At 33.1% G+C, this 22,034-nt stretch overlaps 4 protein-coding genes and 1 pseudogene across 4 annotated transcripts in view; 4 read left to right on the top strand and 1 right to left on the bottom strand.

Moving 5' to 3' along the window:
• Positions 1-1,863: 1,863 nt before the first annotated feature.
• LOC131855485 (ommochrome-binding protein-like) lies at positions 1,864-5,699 on the top strand. The gene is made up of 2 exons (XM_059206764.1): positions 1,864-1,993; positions 4,875-5,699. Exon 2 carries the CDS (start codon positions 4,878-4,880, stop codon positions 5,697-5,699), a length of 822 nt encoding a protein of 273 aa, XP_059062747.1. The 5' UTR covers positions 1,864-1,993; positions 4,875-4,877.
• A 2,740-nt stretch (positions 5,700-8,439) lies between these two features.
• LOC131855486 (ommochrome-binding protein-like) lies at positions 8,440-9,246 on the top strand (annotated as a pseudogene).
• Positions 9,247-11,440: 2,194 nt separating this feature from the next.
• Positions 11,441-22,034, bottom strand: part of LOC131855482 (pro-resilin-like) — a 35,598-nt gene continuing 25,004 nt past the window's right edge. Inside the window, exons 4-7 of the mRNA XM_059206759.1 lie at positions 21,593-21,705; positions 13,832-13,967; positions 13,246-13,341; positions 11,441-11,778 (exon numbers count right to left, since the gene is read on the bottom strand). Of these exons, the coding sequence (XP_059062742.1) occupies positions 11,669-11,778; positions 13,246-13,341; positions 13,832-13,967; positions 21,593-21,705 (455 nt within the window). The 3' untranslated portion in view covers positions 11,441-11,668. The remainder of the gene's footprint in view (positions 11,779-13,245; positions 13,342-13,831; positions 13,968-21,592; positions 21,706-22,034) is intronic.
• Positions 16,801-18,622, top strand: LOC131855479 (ommochrome-binding protein-like). The gene is made up of 2 exons (XM_059206757.1): positions 16,801-16,842; positions 17,780-18,622. The coding sequence occupies exons 1-2, from the start codon at positions 16,801-16,803 to the stop codon at positions 18,620-18,622; spliced, it is 885 nt and encodes a 294-aa protein (XP_059062740.1).
• On the top strand, positions 19,712-20,623 carry LOC131855481 (uncharacterized). Its single transcript, XM_059206758.1, has one exon. It carries the CDS (start codon positions 19,753-19,755, stop codon positions 20,605-20,607), a length of 855 nt encoding a protein of 284 aa, XP_059062741.1. The 5' UTR covers positions 19,712-19,752; the 3' UTR covers positions 20,608-20,623.

Here is a 22,034-nt window from a genome sequence, read left to right as displayed (position 1 = left end):
AAAACGGTAACTTCCTCGCATTTGGGAATGTTGCAGTGTATCTCTAGTAAGTTTACTAATATTATAAACGCTAATGATTGTGAGTATTGTAGTAGTAGTGAGGCTGGATTGATGTTTGTTCCTCTTTCACGCAAAAACTACTGAACTAATATTTATGAAACTTTACAGTAATATAGCTTATGCATCAGAATAATATATAGGCTATAAATTTTACGTGGGTGAACTAGTCTTATATATAAAATTTTTGTGTCACAATGTTAGTTTCCATACTCCTCCAAAACGCCTTGACCCATTTTTATGAAATTTTACATGCATATTCAGTAGGTCTGAGAAGAGGCTACTATCTATGTTTTCTACCCCTAAGTGATAATAGTTGTCCACCTGTAATATTTTATTTTTGGTAATTTTTTTTATAATGTGGTAATAAAAAATATATACAACCGTAAATTTTTACATCTTTATCACCAAACCCCTATTTTTAATAGCGATTTTAATTGATATGTCAAAACAACGTTTGCGGGATCAGCTAGTAATCCTCTAGTATTGTTTAAACAAATTTAATCATAAACCGCGATCGCTGTTCGCAATTTACAATGGCAGAGTCTCTTTCATTTCCTGCCCAATTCACTCGCTTTAACAATGGGTAAATACGTCATGTTTCATTGAAACGTTGTAGGTGAACTTACATTATACTAGCTGACCCATGCAACTTCGCCTGCATCACGCATACTTAACATTTATCGTTATATTTTGCCCAATTTACATAATATCTTTTTTAAATTATAGCCTATATGTTATTCTGATATATAAGCTATATTACTGTTAAGTTTCATCAAAATCCCTTCAGTAGTTTTTGCGTGAAAGAGTAACAAACATCCATCCATACTAACAAACATTCGTCTTTATAATATTAGAAAGATAGCATAGCATCACATAATGTAATTGATATGCGGAGAGAAAGTCATTGGAATGTAATTTTGTAAAACCTTCATACAAGTGGGTGTGCTTCATCAATTCAATACGAAAAGTTCAACACTTATTTTCACATTTCTTTCGTAACTTATATCGGTATCATTTGACCATTAGTATTCTGTCTGACTTTCGGCTTGGTATAACACTAACCCTGTGTACAAAACTCACAAAGGTATCAGTGTAGAGGTTTAATACACTTTTGATAAATATATTGAAATACAAAAGTAAAATATATATATAATTGGTTAAAAGTAAAAGGCTTACAACATATCAACAGGAAAATTTACAAACAATAGAAGGCACCGAATACACTGTTTCTAAATATAAATATAAATAAGCCAAAGAAGCATATAGCCAAATAAGCAAAAGAAAAAAAAATGAAACAAAAATAAAATTGAACTTATGTCTTCTATTAATAAAGGCCAGATGTAAATTTAACACAGTTCCAATATTGAACAACTAAGCAAAGCCAGGACAGGCCAAGTCTGTCGATAAACGGGATTGTTTCAGAAATGGAACCTAGTGCTTTCTAAACCATCGTGCGTCGAGGTTAATTCCCTATGATTTCGCGCCAAACATCCCATCTTGGCGCGAAATCACAGGGAATTTACCAATTAACAATTAACTTAATCCTAACATCCCCCACTAATGTCCAACGTAGGTATACAGTTAACGCAGGCATATGCGCCATTTTATTATCAACCATTAACAAAAGTCTATAAAGAGAAATGGCCCTATCAAAAAAATAGTGAATACTTGCTCATAGCTTAATGTACATAAACATATTAAACTCATTATATAATCAATTCTCAAGTCACGCCCGGTAGGTATATTAAGCAGGTAGCTTATTACATCATCATCGACATTCACAATTCACATGTGAGCCAGTGAACCGGACCGACGCTCCGACGAGCAGTGTACAATTTACCTTCGAAAAATACAATTCAATGTTTTGTTTAACAATCTGTGATATTATGTGACTGTATATTTTTATTCCTGTGCCTACAGCTTTTTTATTACGGTAAGTTTAAAACAATATTTTGCTTTTTAATTGCATTTAAAAAATAATTGATTAAGTTGCAGGTAAAGGCACAGAGTAATTAACACATAAAGTTTGCACCGCCTTTTTATAAAGAATTAAACCTAACCTGTTAGGTTAGTCTGTTCGCTTATATCTTTTAAATTTTGCAACGGATTTTTATGCAGTTTTCAGCAATAGATAGAGTGATTCAAAAGGTTTATATGTATAACACATGCTTGTTATAACATAGAACAAGTCGAGAACTTCAATGATTTGTAATGCTGGATGTAATAAGCACAACAAGCCAACAAGAAATTCAATTATTTGTAATGGAGGGGTCGCTTGTTTATATATGTAACAACCCGTACTGGTTTTAAAAATATGACTTACACAATTTCACACAAATATTGTTTTATTGAGACAGGCATTGTTTTGTTTTAATGAAACATGCAGACAAAACCAAGTATACTGTATATGTAAATAAATAACTCCTTCTAAGCAGCTTTATCGATGTTTATGACATTTTTTGTGCATTTCGGCTAGGTTTGGGAATCGACCAACATATATTTTCATATCCAATATTTTATTTACTTATCTAATATTTTTTAAAAATCAATCTGACCCTAAATTTTTACCCCTCTACCTTAACCACTATTTTTATAAGCGATTTTAAAATATATGGCAAAACAACATTTGTGGGGTCAACTATGTAGAAACGGGGGGAAGGGGATTATTAGTAATGGGGACTCATGACCCCATTACTAGCAATGTACCATGTCAGGTTGACCTCCACGCGGTTCCCCCTGGAAACCATCGTGATAAATTCTTGGCGAATTTGTCACGATGGGCCAACTGACCTGACCTCATGATCATCTTATCATCCTCCACTGGTGCCCCGCCAGCGTAAACCGTTAGCGCAGGCGGGTGCACTATTCCATTATCATCCACATAAAAAAAAAACTATGTAGTATACAATCTATACATATAAATAAAATTGGGTGTTTGTTTGTAATATTGAAATAACCGTTTTTACTACATGCATATGATTATAAGTATGGTAACACCAAAACAAAATATTTTGTCTGTCTGTCTATTTGTTCCGGCTAATCTCTGAAACCGCTGGATCGACTTTAACGGGACTTTTATTGGCAGGTAGCTGATGTAATAAGGAGTAACATAGGATACTTTTTAGAAATATACAGTTGAATTCCACGCAGACGAAGTCGTGGGAACAGCTAGTTTATATATATATCTACATTGATACAAACTTAACTTATTTTCTCTTAGTCAGATGATTTTTTGCTAGATATTAAACAACAAACACGTATTTTTATTAACAGCCTAACTACATTACAAGCATACGGTTCGCCGTGTATTTCGATATAATAACTTGTTTGTTGCTCATTATCACAACATATACCTACACTACTTATTAAACACTAGCGACCCATCCCGGCTTCGTGCATAATGCATCTCTCATTACAAATTTTTAAATGTCTTGGCGCCGGAGTGATTTTTACTTTATAGTATAGAAAACTTCGGCGCCGATTGTACATATGTATATGTACACATGTATTATACATATAAACTATCCTCTTGAATCACTCTATCTATTGTAGAAAATATATTGCATTATAACCCGTTGTGTAATTTAAAAGATATAAGCGAACAGACAGCGGCGACTTTGTTTTATATTTTTTTTTTTTCTTTTATTTTTTTTTTTTTTGGGATTTTTGTACACATAATGTGACGATGACAATCCCATCGTACCTATACTAAATAACAAAAATAAACTAAAAAACTTAATCTAATATGATACCATCCAGAACAATAACTTGGCTGCATCGGAAGCTGGTTCTGCCAATATTTCATGAAATGAAATATGTTTTATATTATGTAAAGAAACACATACATCACGACTATTTACACGGATAGGGTAGTCAGAGGCATTGTCCAAAGACCTTAGGATGAACGCAACACTAAACGTATCCACATTACATATATTTAGAATATAATAATTTATCCGGGACTGAGCCTATCAACGTCTCTTGTAATAATTTTTGATTATATTAACGGTGTTTCTTTCACTGGAAAGTTAGTCAGAAACATAAATTAACACACAAAGTTTATTATGGTTTCGACCAGATTTGAACCCTGAACTCACGGCGTAGAGTTTAAGTGAGGTATAGATGACGGTTATGATTTAATTCCGTCTTATAGTCTTGATGCTGACCCAAAAACATAATGAAGTGTTAATTACATTAAATTGAAAGAAACCAATCTGGGAAGTATTGTGAAATATTCGTATAGACTGATTCCATATATATCAAATTCAAATTCAAAAATTCAAATTCACAAATTCAAATATTCAAAATTATTTTATTACATTCTACAGTAGTTGAAGCATAAAGATGCCTGAGAGCCTCCACTCTTCCATATCACACATCAAACATTTGTAAAATGTTTCTTGTACAATTCCATATATATCTTCCACTTTTTGTTATTCTTATGTATAAGCAGTATTATTATATATATTACTGTAAAGTTTCATCTAAATATATTCAGTGACTTTTGCGTGAATAGAAATACAGAAATAGAAATAATCTTTATTCAACTAAACTCATTACAAGCACTTTTGAATGGTCATATTCGGAATGCAGATTCATCACAAGAAGAATGAGCAAGAAACTTATGTGTTGCTCTTTTTAATAGATGTTTTTTTATATAAATAATTACAGTATAACAAGTAAGAGGCATGCGATAATCAACATGAATGAGTAACAAACATCCATTCATCCATACTTACACACTTTCGCGTTTCTAATATTACTAAAATTGAAATTATGAAACAAAACCATTAAGGAAAATTTCAACATTTCAGGAGATGAAGTTACTGCTTCTACTGCTGGGCTGCATCATCTCGACATCGGCTAAGAAATGCAACGGTGTACTCTTCGACCAAAGATATTACGAGCCAGAAATACTGAAAGACGGTCTCAATAAAGTTAGACAACTTGTATATAGTAGGAAAGATAACACCGTCTACTTCCTATTCAATCAAGGAGTTTTAGCTTACGATGGTTCTGTAGGTTATATTAATTTAGATAACAGATTATCCGGTTATTATAAAGGTATTAGAAACGCAACCAGTATTTCTATAGATGATAAGAAGAATAGAATTTATATAGGCAGTATAGATGGACTGTACGCTATAGGTGATAGGAGGATACCTGAGAAATTTCCACTATACGAACCTATACAGCATTTGTTTTTTAAAAACGTTTTATACTTTACAAACATGAGAAATAGGATGTATAGTTTCGACAGTGATGGCGTAAAAGTGGTTGATGATATGAGGGATTATGTAGCAGAAACGTTTGTTGTCGATAATGATGGGAATATGCTGTTTACAAATGGAAAGAAATTGTACAAACTAAAATTAGGTACAAGATCTTCCGCGTTCGAGATTATAACACGGTCGATAACGGCGTTGTCCAATGATTTAGAGGACAGATTGTTTGCAGCGTCCTTGGATGGTATATTCGTGTACAATAAATACAAGTATGCACTAGACAAAATGTCAAATTTACATGAGATTAAAGCTTTAACTTTTAATAATATGCTAGATCCTATCTATGTAGTATTTGATTTGTTAGTCAAACTTAAGAATCCTGTGAATTGTGTTGAGGATGATTTCTTTTTGTGATATTTGAATGTATTAAAATTATATTTATTTGATTATTATCTTTTATTATAAAGGAGTTAAACAGAAATAGAAATTCCTAAATGTATGTGTTTACAAAAACTATTTATTGTAATTTTATTGAAATTATTAAAGCGAAAATGTGTGAATATGGATGCTTCGATGTTTGTTACTCTTTTTCTTTAAACTAGGATTTTCATAAAGCTATAAGGGCATAGCAATCCGACAATATCAGAATAAAACAGTAGGTGTATATTTGTTAAGTTGGACTAAAAAGGACATGCATCTACAGCCGTAAAACATATTAATAAAAAAAAAACTCAGGCTATAATTTCGTGAGGGTGAATACGCTAGGTTTAGTATTGATATGGTGCTATATCTTAATTTGTATTCAAAGAAAACCTTAAAATATAAAGTTGAACAACATTTATTTTAAAGAGAGTTTGTATAACATGTTCCAATCTGTTCAGATGTTCAAACCTTTGACACATGTCTTAATCCAATGAATATACAAATAAGGTTTATGAAGCTACTAGTTGTTAAAAAAACTGTTATCAAAATAGGTACGTGGACCTATTCAGAATATGTAAACTATTAGATGTAAAAGATAAAAATAAATTATTAACATTATTGGAGCATTTTAAGAATAATATATTTAAAATGTTATTCATAAATTACACGTAAAGTTCAAAATAATGAATATATTGTACCTGTAATTATTCCGGAATAAGAACTAGAAAATATTTAGTTCCAAAATATTATAATATGTTACCAAAAAATATAAGACTATTAGATAATGTAACGAAAAAATTATTCAAAATTAATTATTAAACTTTTTTGTGAACAAATCATCAAATTAGGACATAAAATGTCTGGTTTTACAGTAAGGTTTTTCTAAAAATATACTTGTATGTGGATATGTGTCTATATGTACATTATAAGTCCGCGTTAAGCGCTTTTGCAGACAAACTGCTTAGCAGTTTTACGACTTGATATTTATATTTTCTGTTTTTGTATTAATGAGTGTGTAAATAAACAAATAAAATGAAAATAAAAGTATCTTCTTTTACATATTCAGTCCATAATATTATTAAATATTACTCCTTTTTAGTCAGCAGCTGAGTAAATAATAGGGTTTCAAAAAATAGATCATATAATGAGAGTATAGGATCATAGTGCAGAGGCGCCATCTGTTATTAACTATCATTGGAGATAATTACGATAATACTATACAGGCAAAAATACTAATATTTCTGTAACAATAATCAGTCATAAATACAAACTACAATTAAAAGAGTTGTATCTAATATTAATTCAAGAATTCTAAACTCTAGATTATATTCCTTTACTAAATTAATTATTGCCATAACGAAAAATATCGTACGTCAGTCTTGGTCATTCAAGTTATCATATATATGTCTGTGTGCCAATATGAGTCATATTTATTGTACCCACACTTCTTTAATTAACTGTTTAAAAAAATTGGTAAATATATTTGTTTGTTTTGTAATCTTGTGTTATAATGCCTTTGTAACTTGAAAACAATAGTGCGTCGTGATGTTTACTATTTAAACATTGTAATCTAAACAATTCGGTAAATATAAATTACAAACATGTGAATTATACAGTGTAATGTTGTTTCGTTATTCCTTATTCTAATATCACTTAGAATCATATCACATTATGAATAATAGCTTCTCAAATAAGTTTCAAATCATTCATACATTAAATCTTGTCTGTGGGCTGACCACAGAATTAAAGTTTCCAAACATTTATGAGACTTCTTAATAAAGCTGTAAAGTGCTAATCGAACTAATTTACGCAATCGATTTTTAGCAAAATCACAGTTAATTAAGCCTAATATAATTTTTCACATAAAATACGAAGCCGAAAATCAAAGGATGACTTTAACACAATTAAATTATTAAATATAAGAGTATTAATAATATTCTCTTGTGTTCATGAAAAATTAGCGCCATCTGTGCATTAGTTTATGTATTAAAATCACAATTGCTTCAGGAAAGTTTAATGTTAAAGTCAGGCCAATCCCACTAAATTTGTTTAGAATCTGCTTACTATGCTGTAGCACTAAAAGACATGGAATAGAAAGGGAGGAAGCCAAGGCAAAACCTGTTTATTGCTCTTTACTGCCTCCTATCAGATTTAATGTTACACATTAAATCATTAACTAGCGCCATCTATTAAATACTTCTTGAACTTAAACACTGACCTATCAAAGGAACTGAAGGATAACATATTATCGCTATAAAATCTTATATTACGAATTAAATAAGTACCAGACAATGAAACTTTTATAGATAATGCTAAATTAGTCTCGAAGTTTATACCAGAGAAATGATATCGGACGTCCTTGATGGTCTAGCGGTTTAGCACACCGGCTTTCTTCCGATGGTTGCGGGCTCGAAACCTGTGACCAACATCTGTACTGCGCGGTACAGACATTGGTATTCATGAGTATGATTATATTGATATGGGTGTTTCTATATAAAAAATGAATTTAAGAATATCTATGGAGTAACACAGGCTCTGCTTAGATTGGGAATAGATGGCGCTGTGTGAATTATCTGTGTTATTATTATGTCACATTAATGAAACAACATCCACATAGAAATAAAGTGGAAATATGGGTATAAATTAAAAAAAAAGTCGACCTGCAAAAATTTTGCTGAACAAAACTTTCTTTTTCTAGGCAACGACTGAAGGGGCACAAGAAACTAGTGATATGACGACAGCATCCGAAGGCATTTACATCGATGGAGTCCTGTATGAGAAGGAGATACTGAAAGCAGATCTTATTCGTCCATCTTTGTTAACTGTCGACCGCAATACCAATATGTTATACTTCAGTTTCCTTTCTGATGACGAAAATGAATGCAACTATAAATCAGCTAAAATAGATCTTAATACTAAACAATTTACTATCACAGATGTTATAAAAGAAGGGTATGCTCACGCAATAGATCAGAAAACGGGACAAGTATATGTAGGTTCTGATGATGGTATTTACAAATATGATCCAATAACAAAAAATACTGAACTCATAGGTGCAAAAGGGTGTAATATTTTGAGCATTTACTATAAAGATTTATTATATTTCACAAAACTTGACAAATTGCGTTTTTGCATACAATCACGGACGGCGAAACATCTAGATATGATGAATTGCAAGATTTGGAGGTGGAGAATTTCCTTATAGATAATGAAGATGTGATGTTTTTCGTTAATGAAAATGGTCTCTATAGTCAAAAGAAAGGTACATGTAATGCAACTTTATATGAGGGAATACCTGACTGCACTCCAGAAAGTCTAGCAATTGACATGAACGGTGTTGTACATGTATGTTATAGGGAAAGTATTTTTAAGGTTAACAAAGAAACTGCCAGTATAGAACTATTAGTGGATTTAGGAAGAGATTTTATAGCAACTGCGGCGTTTGATAAGAATAATAATATTGTATACGCAGAAGGTACAAGAGTTGTACGACTGGTGCCTAGTGCCGATAGAAATGGTGGCATCTAATGGTGAATCTGAATGGTGGCAAAGAGTATAAGATTAAAACGGGCAAAGGACGTTTGATGCTTCGTGGATCAGATTTCATCTAGGAGGTTCAGATTGTTGTTTTTTTTTGTTATTTTCTATCTGCTGTTGCTATTTCATTGTCAGACTATTAAGTATGTTATATGATATGTATATGGTATATTTAGGTATGTATTTTATACCTATTTATCTATAGCTTTATATATACTATATGTATGTTTACATGTACTTACGTTTAGTAAATATATATTATTTATGACACGGGTATTATTTAATTATTTTTCATATTGATTACATTTGCACCGCCTACAGTTTCCCTGCACAACCTGTGGTTGACTGGTAGAAAATGCCGTAAGGCGTTAAGTCCGCCATATTTACCTTGGTATTTTGTGCATTGAAGTTATATAAATAAAAATAAATAAATTGAAGCGGTCAAAGCACATTTGATGCTTTGATGAAACTACTTAAAGTGATTAAAAAAAGTAATAAAAATAATAAATAAAGTATCTCTTGTCTATTATTGGCGAAACCAATGAAATATTACCTCTTATTGTTATTGAAAAATGCATGATATTGAAAAATGATGCATGCATGCAAAAATACCATTTTGTTAAGGGATGATAATAGAATGGTGCACTCGTCTGCGCTAAAGGTATACGCTGGCGAGGCACCAGTGGAGGATGATAAGATGAGTATGAGGTTAGGTCAGTTTTTTTTTTAAGGATTTAATGGGACGGTGCACCCGCCTGCGCTAACGGTTTACGCTGGTGCCCCGGTGGAGGATGATAAGATGAACATGAGGTCAGGTCAGTTAGCTCATCGTGACAAATTCTCCAAGAATTTATCACGATGGTTTCAAGGGCAAACCCCGAGGAGGACCACCTGACGTGGTACATTGCTAGTAATGTTAGGTTATTAAGTCCACATTACTAACAATTTTACCCCATTCCCCCCGGACAGGTCAGTTAGCCCAACGTGGCTAAATTCACCAGAAATTTAACATGATGATTTCCATGGGAACCGCGTGTAAACCTGACCTGGTACATTACTAGCAATTAATCCACATTACTATCAATCTCCTTTAGGGGGATGGGGATTGTTAGTAATGGTATGTAATATTATATTATCTGTGATAATGGGAACTAGTAATCCCTATTGCTAGCAATGTACCATGTTAGGTCGACCTCCGCGCGGTTCCTCCTGAAAACCATCTAATAAATTCATAGTCATTTTATCACGATGAGCTAACTGATCTGACCTCATATGCATCTTGTCATCCTCCTGAGAATGACATACTGCGCCGACCCCAAATAATAGGATAAAGGCAAGGCAATGATGATGACATGTACCAACTCTTAATAAAATGCCCTCCGATCGATCCCCCGATCAATTCAAACGGGGACCGATGTTACGACGGCCTGAACCGAGGTACGAAACCCTAGCGGTGCCCTCAGACTAAAGTCGTATCCGTCAGGCAGGAGTTGTCCTTCAGCCGCTCCATAAGTCCTTCCTTTGGTTTGGAGTGCCATCTGCACTCGCCCCCTATCGTCCGGTGAAGCTGTAAAGGCCAGCTGCGGCCAACAGCATTAGAGTAGTCCGAAAAAAACTTAATTAATAAAAATATCATTCTATTCTCAATATTTAGAAATTCATAAAGCAAGGTTTTTTTGTATTAAATGTTTATTTCTCGTATAAAAAGTAATACTAGTACAAAAACTCTTATTTACCTAAATTAGAAATGTACACGCAGTTCATACATTTGGCTTGAAATTTAAGGGAATCATACATTACTTCACATCAATCAAATTATCTCAACTTACAATATAACATAATAATATGTTCTATTATTTTTCTAATAAATGAATGAGTCTTTTAATATTTATACTTTGTTTCCATAATGGATTCAAATTTGGAATTGATTTGTAATTTAAATTTAGACACAAATTTGCTATTAAACATTTAAAAATAGAACAATCTTAAATTTATTTATGTAATAACGGATTTAAAAGAAAATTTACATTAGAGGCACATTTTCAAACATAAATTACATTTCAAAAATAGAACAATAACTGTCCAAATTTTAAAATTTCTATTGTGTTCCAAAATCTGTTTCTGATATTAATTTTGTTGTCATTTGTATGTCTGTTTGAAACTTCCCTAATATCAGAGATACATTTTCATTTGAACACAGATACATTTTTGAAATTCTAATTTATTTTAAAAATAGAACAAATATGTGTTCTATTTTTAAAATCTATATTGTGTTCCAAAATCTGTCTCTGATACTAAATTTGTCGTCATTTGTTCAAGTCTGTTTGAAACTTCCAAGCCATTCGATGACAATATATTCAACATTTCTTTGCTCGCAAATAAACTAGGTCATAATTAGTCTATGGTTGTTTCGTGGTGGTGAATCAATGGTAGCCTGGTGGTCCGTACGCTGTCGACGGTCTATACCCAGAGTTCCCGTTGTGGAAGCCAGTTAAGGAACCGCTGAAATCACTTGGAGCGTTGTAGTTGTAACCTGAAATAAATTAAATTAAATAATACAGTTACTGTAATTTTTTTTCTTCAAGATTACTCTCACAGAGCCATCTAGTCCCAAGCTGGAGTTTCCTCCGTGTACACTTAGATTGTGGAATGAACATGGCTTTTCAAGAAGGGTATATTAAGGTTTCTTAAGAGTCTGTAACGCGCACGTGATACCCCTGGTGTATCAGGCGTCCATAGGCTACGGTAACTGTTTACCATGATGAATTTACCGAGATGGGCCGTATGCTTTGCTACCTACGTAGTATAAAAAAAGCTAAGCAGAGCTTGTGTTATGGGTGATAACTGATACAAATACGTACATAATATACATAAAAAGCATGCAGACCGATAGACAGACAAAAATTGTAAAAAATGTTATTTTGGTTTATGTACCGTATTTATATTCATATGCAAGTAGGGAAAAATTGTTATTTTAATATTACAAACAGACACTCCAATTTTATTTATAGACTCGGCAAACATTGTTTTGCCATATAAATTAATAACGCTATAAAAAAATAGGGGTTGATGATAGAAGGGTGAAAATTTTGGATTGTATGTATTTTTGTATGTTGTATAAAAAAATTGAAATTAAAAATTTTGCTTAAAAAAAAAAAATTAGGGGTGGACTACCCCTAACATTTAGGGGGATGAAAAATAGATGTTGGCCGATTCTCAGACCTACTCAATACGCTCACAAAATTTCATGAGAATCGGTAAAGCCGTTTCGGAGGAGTATGGGAACGAAAACTGTGACACGAGAATTTTATATATAAGATATAAATTATGTTATCTGTGATATACGTAAGAAAGTTCATACTCGAGGTAAGGTATCGGGCATAGTTTGCCAGTTAATTTGTAATATAATGCGAAAAAATAATATTAATGAATTATTACTGAAATTGTAAAATTGTAATGTAAGTTTATATAATACTTTAATTCTAAGTTTGTTTAATTATTATATTATCTGTGCTACTTACATAATATTTTAGTCAATTTGCCAGAAAAAAAATTCAATAGTGTCGTAAAATATTTTCGTTGTAAAAAAGCTTATTATAAAATTGAAGAATTTATAAATGATAATAATGTTTTTGTAGAAAATATCTAACTTAAAATTCATAGCGCTGACAATGTTATCTGATTGAACAGAGATTAAGTGCGTAGCGGTTTCTATGTTGATTGTCGCATGCCTAATTCTTGTTGTTAATTAAATATATGTAAATCAATACTTATTTAAAACAGCAGCACACAAGTTTCTTGCTTATTCTTCTTGTGATGAATCTGCATTCCGAATAAGCGGTAGAATAAAAAAACTTGACTATTCAAAAGTGCTTATATTAAGTTTATATTAGTTTTTGAATAAAGATTATTTCTATTTCTATTTAGTCTGCGCCCCACCCTGAGCCCACGGCTGGTTATATTTGTGGCTATGTTTGTATTGAGCAAAACTATACTATACCTTGTTGAACGTTGTGGGTAGGTTCAGGATATCTCGCCTCACCCTCGTACCTGACGTCAGCGTGGAAACCAGTCTTCCAGTCGGCGTGGTACGTCACTGAAATCACAATACAGTTTCAATACTCCCAAAATGGATAAGAACAATGTAGTAGCTCATATAATTTAGTTTGGCATTTAGTTCGTCATACTCGTGAACGGGTGCTGCTTGTGGGACTGGTCTGTTCGGGTTACGAACACTGATTAAACTATTTACTTTCGTAGCATATGCTGGTGGTCACTCTATTAATTCTATTAATATTCTCCCAAATATTAATTCAAAAATGAATGTATATTATTGTAAACATGTACAACATTTATTTGAAAAGAATACAAGTTGACTTGTCAGTTCTTCTCATCTCAAAAGCATTCCGAACTGACGGTAGATTTGACATATCATAACAGTCTGTAATAAACCTACATGACTACAGATATTTTTACTTTGATTTTTTTTAATCTGCAATGGCCTTGGTGTGAAAATATTCACGTACCTATCGTAATTGGTCATATCTGCCTACCCTGTTTTGGGAGTGGCGTGAAGATATACGTACCTATCTGTGTGCGTCCATCAGGAAGTTGTACCCTGTACTCCCCACGTACTACGTTACCATCCGAGGTCTCTCGTCGGTCGTAATCATTACCAGAATGAGCATCCTTCACGGAATACCCGAATTCATACGATTTTGGCTGAAAAAATGAAATTTATGTAATAACTAGCTGCACGCGCGACTTTGTCCGCGTGGAATTTAACTTTATTTTTTAAAATAAAAGTAGTAAATAAGTAGCACCTTATTAAATAAGCTACGGCTACAGTTATTAAATGAGATACATAATATCTTTTTAAATTATAACATAAGTAGAAGGGGATTGTAGACTAATAATCCCATTTGCTAGCAATGTACCATACTTTGCTAGTCAGGTTGACCTCCACGCGGTTTCCCCTGGAAACTATCGTGATAAATTCCTGATAAATTTATTCTGATATCCATAACGAGTAACAATCCATATGCCCAATTTACACTCAGCCCGAGTGGGCAGGGAAGTGAGTACGGAAGTGAGCAGTGCGAGAGTGTAAACACGAGTGGAAACACTTCTCATGCCATTGCCGCTGCCACTCGCGCTGCCCGGCGCTCTCTGGATTGTCGGATTTTCGTGCGCGAGTCAAAGGACTGGCAGCGCGAGTAGCAGCGTGTTTTTACATTCAGCCCTCTCGCTCAGTTGTCGCCCGGCAATATTTCCGGCAGCGCGAGTGGCAGGGGAAGCGGTTGAATGTAAACGTAGCTTATATACATCCATCCAACCATACTCACGAACTTTCGCGTTTATAATATTAATAAGATCTATTGCCCTCTGTGACTTTTATCGGCGCCAGCGCTGATTAAAACGAGACGCGTGTACATTGATAATTTTTTTTTACATTTTTTTATCCGCGAATAGAACATTCGCGCATCTTGGTGCCTCATCACTGTGGTCACAGCATATACTCAAACGACAATTACAGATAAATTCATCTTTATATAGTGAGCTGTACTTGCGTCTTAGTCTGCGTGGCAATTAACTTTATTTTTCTAAAATAAAAGTAGCATAAGTTACCTTATTACATCAGCTACCTGTCAAAATCGGTCGATTCAGAGTCCATTTCAGAGATTAGGCGGAACAAACAGACAGACAGACAGACAAATATTTAAAAAAATGTAATTCTGGTGTATATAACATACCATATGCACGTAATTAATAACAGTTATTTAAATATTAACAGACACACCAATTTTATTTATATGTATAATAATAATAATTCTTTATTGCGCATAGACAAACAAAGAACAATAAAAATAAAGATAAAGAACAATATAAATAGTATATATGAAGTCGCTTCTGATTTTTTTTCGGACTACTCTAATGCTGTTGGCTGCAGCTGGCCTTTACAGCTTCACCGAAAAGGGGGCGAGTGCAGATAGCACTCCAACGCAAAAGAAGGCTGAAGGCAAACTCCCGCCTGACGGATACGACGCCAGTCTGAGGGCACCAATAGGATCTAGGTGTAGTCTAGGGCTAGGTTCGAACCTCGGCTCAGGCCGTCGTAATTTCGATCCCCGTTTGAATTGGAAGGGGGTCGGTCGGAGTGGTTCCGCAAAAAAATATTTTATGTCAAAAAGTAATCTGGAAAGGGGTGAAATGGGGGATGAAATTTTCATGTAGACGACCTATATAACACTTGAATATGGAATAACTCTACTAAATTGTTCCGACACTGAAAGTGGCGCCAGTGTCGGAGATTCCGAAAAGTAATCATCTGTTATGGGCATGTAATGCGTAGAAATGAAGAGAACATATTAAAGAAAGTATTACATACTAACTTTTACCTGCGGCTTCGCTCGCATTGAATAAAAATATTTGTTTTATTCAATAAAAAATACCCTATGTTCATTCTAATATATTCTTTTTGCGTGAAAGCGTAACAAACATCTCTACTTTCACATTTCTAATATTGTTAAGGATTAAGGATGAATGTGGATGGTTATAAGGGCAGAGGAAAACCGAAAAAGAGATGGATGGATTGAGTGAAAGATGATATAGCAAGAAAGGTACAATGAGATGACTGCGAACAGGGATAAAAAGAAGAGAAAAACATATTACGCCGACACCAAATGGCAGAAGAAATAATCAGATCATGATAAACTCTACTAAATCCTATAATATAATTAAATACTTATAAAATTCATATTAAGCACTGTATTAAATATGTATAATTGTTTTAATATAATATTGATAACCTATAGATATCGCCCGCACGTAGCCAGACTGGAACAGAGAAACCGTAGAGTCGATTTCATACTAACTATTACCTTGACGTCTGCTTTTTTCTATAAAACTATACATATTTAGTGGATGGACTCACTACCCCCTCTGAGTTTTAGACCGTTTTGTCTCGTTCATTGCTTTTAAATTTTATTATTACATAAGCAATTGTATTCCATTTTATTTGAGACAAATAAAGATTATTTTATTATTATATAACTCTATATATACAACTCATCTTCATGTCAGATTTCATGATGCATTCAGCCGTTTAGTCATGAAAAGGTAACAAAACAAGCGAACTTTTCTATTTATTACAATAAATTACGTCATACCATAATTTCAGTAATCCAATAAACTTAGTTTGGAACGATATTTATATAGACCTGTGGTTAAAAAATCGGATGAAATGACAGTTTACAACTTTTCGAAGATCGTGACCTAACCCTAACAAAAATAATTATTTCATGCGCTTTATTCCCTTTCTTTGCCTATATAATGACGCATATTCAATGACTTATTCTAAATATTACAATGAATTCCTAATTCCTTTGACCGTTTTTAAGTAAAACCGTAAGACACAAATAAACAGTTTTACAATTCTACTGTATGTAATGATGAACAAAGTTGTGTTCACTAAAAAACAAATAGAACATATAAAATATGACTACTCCATTGCACTGTTTCATCCAAAAACGAGTACATTATCTGGTCTATTGGAATGTTTGTTATTTTAGTCTTCAAAAGGCTACAGTTAGACGCGGTAAGTTGAAATTAATTTTATTTATGAATTGCATTTTTTTTTTGTAATAATAAATATTTCACAAATTGTATTAGTAATGTAATCTAGTATTTGTTAGATAGATAGATAAGAATTATTATTTGTGTCTTAGTATATACATACAGGTTCAATTACTGGCAGTACATTACAGAATATTTGGGCTAGACAATTCATCATTACTTCATTACATTGCAAGTATATGCATATATATACAGACGGCCTCGGTTAAGCAAACCGCAACACAAAAAAAATGAATTATCAGTTATCTAGTACCCATAACACAAGCTTTAGCTAGCTTAACTTGGATCTAGATGGCGCTGTGCGAATTGTCCTAGAATATAAGTATCTATAAGTACATATATAATATATAGGAGACTATATTTTCGATAAATTGTTCAAATTCGCCTATCATAATGCTGATTGATTGATTGATTAACTGTATGTTAGTCAATCAATCAGTCATCATTATGATGAAACAGGAACTAAAATGAGCACCTACTTATATATACAATCGTTTATCAGTAATATAAATAGTTTTGCTGTAGCGTGCTGTATCATTGTCATTATCATCGACTTCACGTGCTTCCCTCTAGTCATTAAGAACTAGTTATCCGCCCCGACTTTCCACGGGTACATTAATAAAGAAAATGAGACTAAATCGTGTCTTTTTTACATCACAGTGGTGATAAATCAACACGCAACCCATCTGATGGTAAATGGTAGTTGCCAAAAATTTAGGGATGACATGAGCGTAAAACCCTTTTGAAAAACCCTATACTGCCTATAGAGTAAACCTCAGCAGGTAAATAATTCCACACTCTGAAATGCTCACGTTAATAGCTAAACGTTGATATATATTTTTTTTTAAATACAATTTTTTCACACAAATCTAATCGTCCTAAAAAAATCCTGTTTACAGATAACAATGAAACTAATCCTCGCACTGTGTACTCTGGTCATCGTGCAGGCTGGTGTTATAAAGGAAGACGGTCCTTGCGACGGTACCATAATCAATGGTATCTACCACGAAGCTGAAGTCCTGAAAACAGATCTGGATAGACCATACTTACTAGCCGTAGATCTCAGTACTAACACACTATACTTCAGCTATAGTGAATCGAAAGACGACGATGTCTTCAAATCTGCAAGATTAGATCTTAATACAAAGCAATATGGTACTATAGACGATGTCACCAATGGTTTCGCTCAAACAGTGGACCAGAAAACTCATGAGGTCTATATAGGAGGAAATGATGGTATTTACAAATATGATCCAGCTTCGAATAAGGCTGAGTTTATTGCTGAAAGAGGAACAAATATTTGGACACTTTACTACAAAGATGTGTTGTATTTCTCAGTATTTCCATCGCAGTTTTTGTACACACTCTCAAATGGTGAATCATCTAGATTTTCAGATTTGCAAGACACAAAAGTAGATCATTTTATAATTGATAACGATAATATCATGTTCTTTACTAACGCAACAGGATTGTACAGTCAAGAGAAAGGTACAAATAATGCCATTTTATATGAAGGGTTGCCAGAGAATGGAGCTAGAGGTATAACAACAGATGTAGACGGCAATGTTCATGTTTGTTATCAGGAAGGCATATTTAAAGTGAACAAAGAAACATCCAGCTTAGAGAAACTTGTGGGTTTGGATGATTCATTCGGAGTGGCGTTTGACAGTGACAATAACATTATATATGCGGACGCAACGAGAGTGGTGCGACTGAAACCTAACAAAAATAAAACTTGTTAATTTTACATATATATATAAATTCCTGTCTGTACTTAGCATACTTGAGGATACTCAAGTACGATTGGATTGCCCTGATTCGAATCGATCTCCGTCATATGTTACGATCTTACAATTTTTGACTCTATTAAAATTAATATTACTAAAATATATTTTTTTATTTGTTTTACTATTTTCTATTTATTCAAATATATCATCTTCAGTATTAATTGGATTCTCTAAATTAGTTGTAATTCTCAAGTTCTCAGTTTTTATTTACGTGGGAGATTATATTTTTTTATATATCTGTTACTCATCTAGTTTGGCATGGTTGTACGAATTTGATAGATTATAACACGTACTTTTTATTAGATAGGCAGCGTTGTGGCCTATATTTATTCATCTAGCTTATTATAATTGTATGTGTATATGTCGCTGATTAAATGCCAAAGGGCCACTGCCACTACGCAAAAAAAACTAAAACTATTTTTTTTTCAGAAATGAAATCAATCGTTATAAGTTTTATATTAAAAAAAGTGAACATGACAGTGAAAATTTTTATGAGCTCTCTTGTAAAATTTACCATTTGCGTCCTGTGGCCCTTTGACATTTAATCAGCGATACATATATTATAAGATGTATCTGATAAAGGTCTTTCATTTCCAAGGAATATAAAAAACAAAATATTGATACTTGAAGATATAACTTTTCTAAGTGTCTTCCTTTCCTGTAATTTAATCTCACACAAGAATAATTCGTTTTCCAAGTCAATAAAGAAAATAATTGTTATATCTTTCCTATTCAGTGTAGATGATGTTACAGACATCTCTACAGAGTTAACATTTGTACTATTAGAGGAATTGATTTGTATATAGACTATGGTCGAGTGACCTCCAAAGTTGTTTGTTACAATATCACACTAACCACAATACGAAGATGCGCAACAAAACACTGCTCAAATAACAAACATTATTAATCTTATTATTATCACGCAATAAGTTCATAATTGAACGGCACTCAACTCGGCGGACGCAGATAAAATAAGGTTGTGTCATTTGATGATTCTATATTATCAACACATCAATTAAATCAAACGCGATTCAGTAGCTATCGTGTGGGAACGAACGCAACGTGTGTGTATCTTAAAAACTAATATGTCAAAAACTATCAAAAATATATTCCTGATCATTATGTTGAGTGGCGAAATCAAAATGGAGACATACAAAACTGATAGTCCCGTAGAACGGATCGGAGGAAGATTTTACAAGAAGGTATTACTGACAGACCAATTTGCCGCTCCAAAAGAGTTGTGTTACGACTCGTCGAGTAGAAACCTATTTTTTATGTACATGGATGACGTGATACAGAATTCGGGTAGAGCTTCCATTAACGTGGTAACAAAAGAAGCTGTAAAAATCAAGGGCATAGAAAGAAATAAAGCTACAGCTGTGGATCCAGACACTGGTGAAGTTTATTTCGGATCTGATAATGGACTTTATAAATACGATCCCATAGATAAAAAAGCTGTAAATATAGGCTTGTACAATGTGAATATAATGAAAATTGTAATTAGGAATAACGAAATGTATTTAATTGATGCAAATAATCATAAACTTTATAAAGTGTACGATGAAGGTACAAGAACAATTTCGGTTGGTAATTACAAAACTGTGATGAATTTTGAAGTGGACAGTGTTGGACACTTGCATTTTGTTACAATGTGTGGTTTATTCTGTGCAATTAACAGAGGACTTGCAGTGAAAAATAAAGATTTGCCAACGGCGCACCATTTGATAGTGGGTGAAGATAAAACATATGCGGTCTATAATGACGGGTTGTACAATGTTGATTGTGTTAATGGTACCGCAGAGAGAGTTGCTGATCTTAATTTCGATGCGAGGAGTATCGTGTTTGGTGATTACGGTGATGTGTTTTATGCGGAAGATGATAACATATACGTGTTGAAACCTATACGATCATATCTATTATTTTGGAGGAAATCTCCATGAAAAACATGGGATAGTATATGAGATAAATATATTTATTAAAAAAGTAATAACATATATATTTATTGCGCTCCATAAAATCTATATATATATATAACTCAAAGGTGACTGACATAGTGATCTATCAACGTACAGCCCAAACCACTGGACGGATAGGGCTGAAATTTCTTCTATGATTAAAAGATTTTTGGATTATGATTTAATGTAGGATTTTGCTAAGCAAAAAGAAACGCCACTACAAATTCTATGTGGTTGTAGTTCACTCATGCACAAACGAAATATTTTCATCTCTCCTGATCCTCTCTCAAGAATATCCTTCAATTCTTGTCCCTGAGAGGTCTATAAAAGTCTATAAATTTTGTAAGGTATTATTCAGGTCGTTACGTGTCAAATTTATTACAATTAATAGACCCCCCCCCCCCCTTGTCAAAAAGATTCAGATGGAAATTAAAAGTAAGCAAAATTCTAACCCCGTCCCCCCGTGCTTACGTAAACATTTTTCAATTAAGGCATTGTTTTTTTAGCAAAGACAATGTGAGGGTTGCCATTCGTGAAAAAAGACTAGGCTCCCCTACCCAAAATAAGGATCTAGGTAGCGAACTCCGAAAAATGTCGAGCACAATAGGTCGCAGTGTTACAGATCTTACCTGACAATAGACCAAAACCAAAATGTCGTTGCACAATAGGTGAAGTGAAGAAGACAATAGACCAAAACCCAATTTCATATGGTTCATATGTAATTTTTTTTTTTTAATTTATTTTGGTACAAACAGTCATTACAATTATAATTACAAATATATATATATATATATATAGATAGTTGATAGACAACGAGTACCGAAAAGTATTTAGTAGTATTATATTAATAAGTAGTGTTGACATAATGAGCCTAGATATTAAGGTTAGAATTTTTTTTTTTTTTACATTTTATATTTTACTATTATGTAGGGTATTTATGTAATATTATACTATCTGTGGTATTACTTACAACTTCGTTGTCGTGGTGGTGACCATGGGAGTCCCCGTGGCCGTGGTCGTACGAGTCGTGGCCGGAACCAAGCGAATTAGGCGGTAAGTAGTTATTACTCGGTGCTGTAAAACCTGCAAATTCAACAAATTCATCTTTATATTGAACTGTTCATCTGCGTGGTATTAAACTTTTTTTTGTTAAAATAAATATAATAAATCGGTCCAGTCGTTTCAGATATAAGCAAAAACATACAGATTTTTTTTATTTTAATTCGTTGATGTAAAAACTATTTATATCCATATGTTTATTTCTATTTCTCTATTGCTGTTATTACTTACCATCAGGTAACATTCTTATCACATGAACAGTTTTTTTATATTTACACTAGCTACTCGCCTCGACTTCGCACGGATGTGAAACGAAGTCGCTGTTCCTTCCTCTTGAATCACTTTATCTATTA

The sequence above is a fragment of the Achroia grisella genome, unplaced genomic scaffold (assembly GCF_030625045.1).
Source record: "Achroia grisella isolate CSIRO2021 unplaced genomic scaffold, CSIRO_AGI_Agris_v1 utg1433, whole genome shotgun sequence".
NCBI lineage: Eukaryota > Metazoa > Arthropoda > Insecta > Lepidoptera > Pyralidae > Achroia > Achroia grisella.
The sequence above is the reverse complement of the archived record's forward strand: the minus strand, read 5'-3'. Positions and strand labels throughout refer to the sequence as shown.

Bases quoted from the DNA above. Each gene is read 5' to 3' on its own strand.
- LOC131855485 (XM_059206764.1), top strand. From the start codon at position 4,878: ATGAAGTTACTGCTTCTACTGCTGGGCTGCATCATCTCGACATCGGCT.
- LOC131855479 (XM_059206757.1), top strand. From the start codon at position 16,801: ATGTTTGTTATTTTAGTCTTCAAAAGGCTACAGTTAGACGCG. The intron at 16,843-17,779 runs GTAAGTTGAAAT...TCCTGTTTACAG, and splicing joins AAAGGCTACAGTTAGACGCG to ATAACAATGAAACTAATCCT.
- LOC131855481 (XM_059206758.1), top strand. From the start codon at position 19,753: ATGTCAAAAACTATCAAAAATATATTCCTGATCATTATGTTGAGTGGC.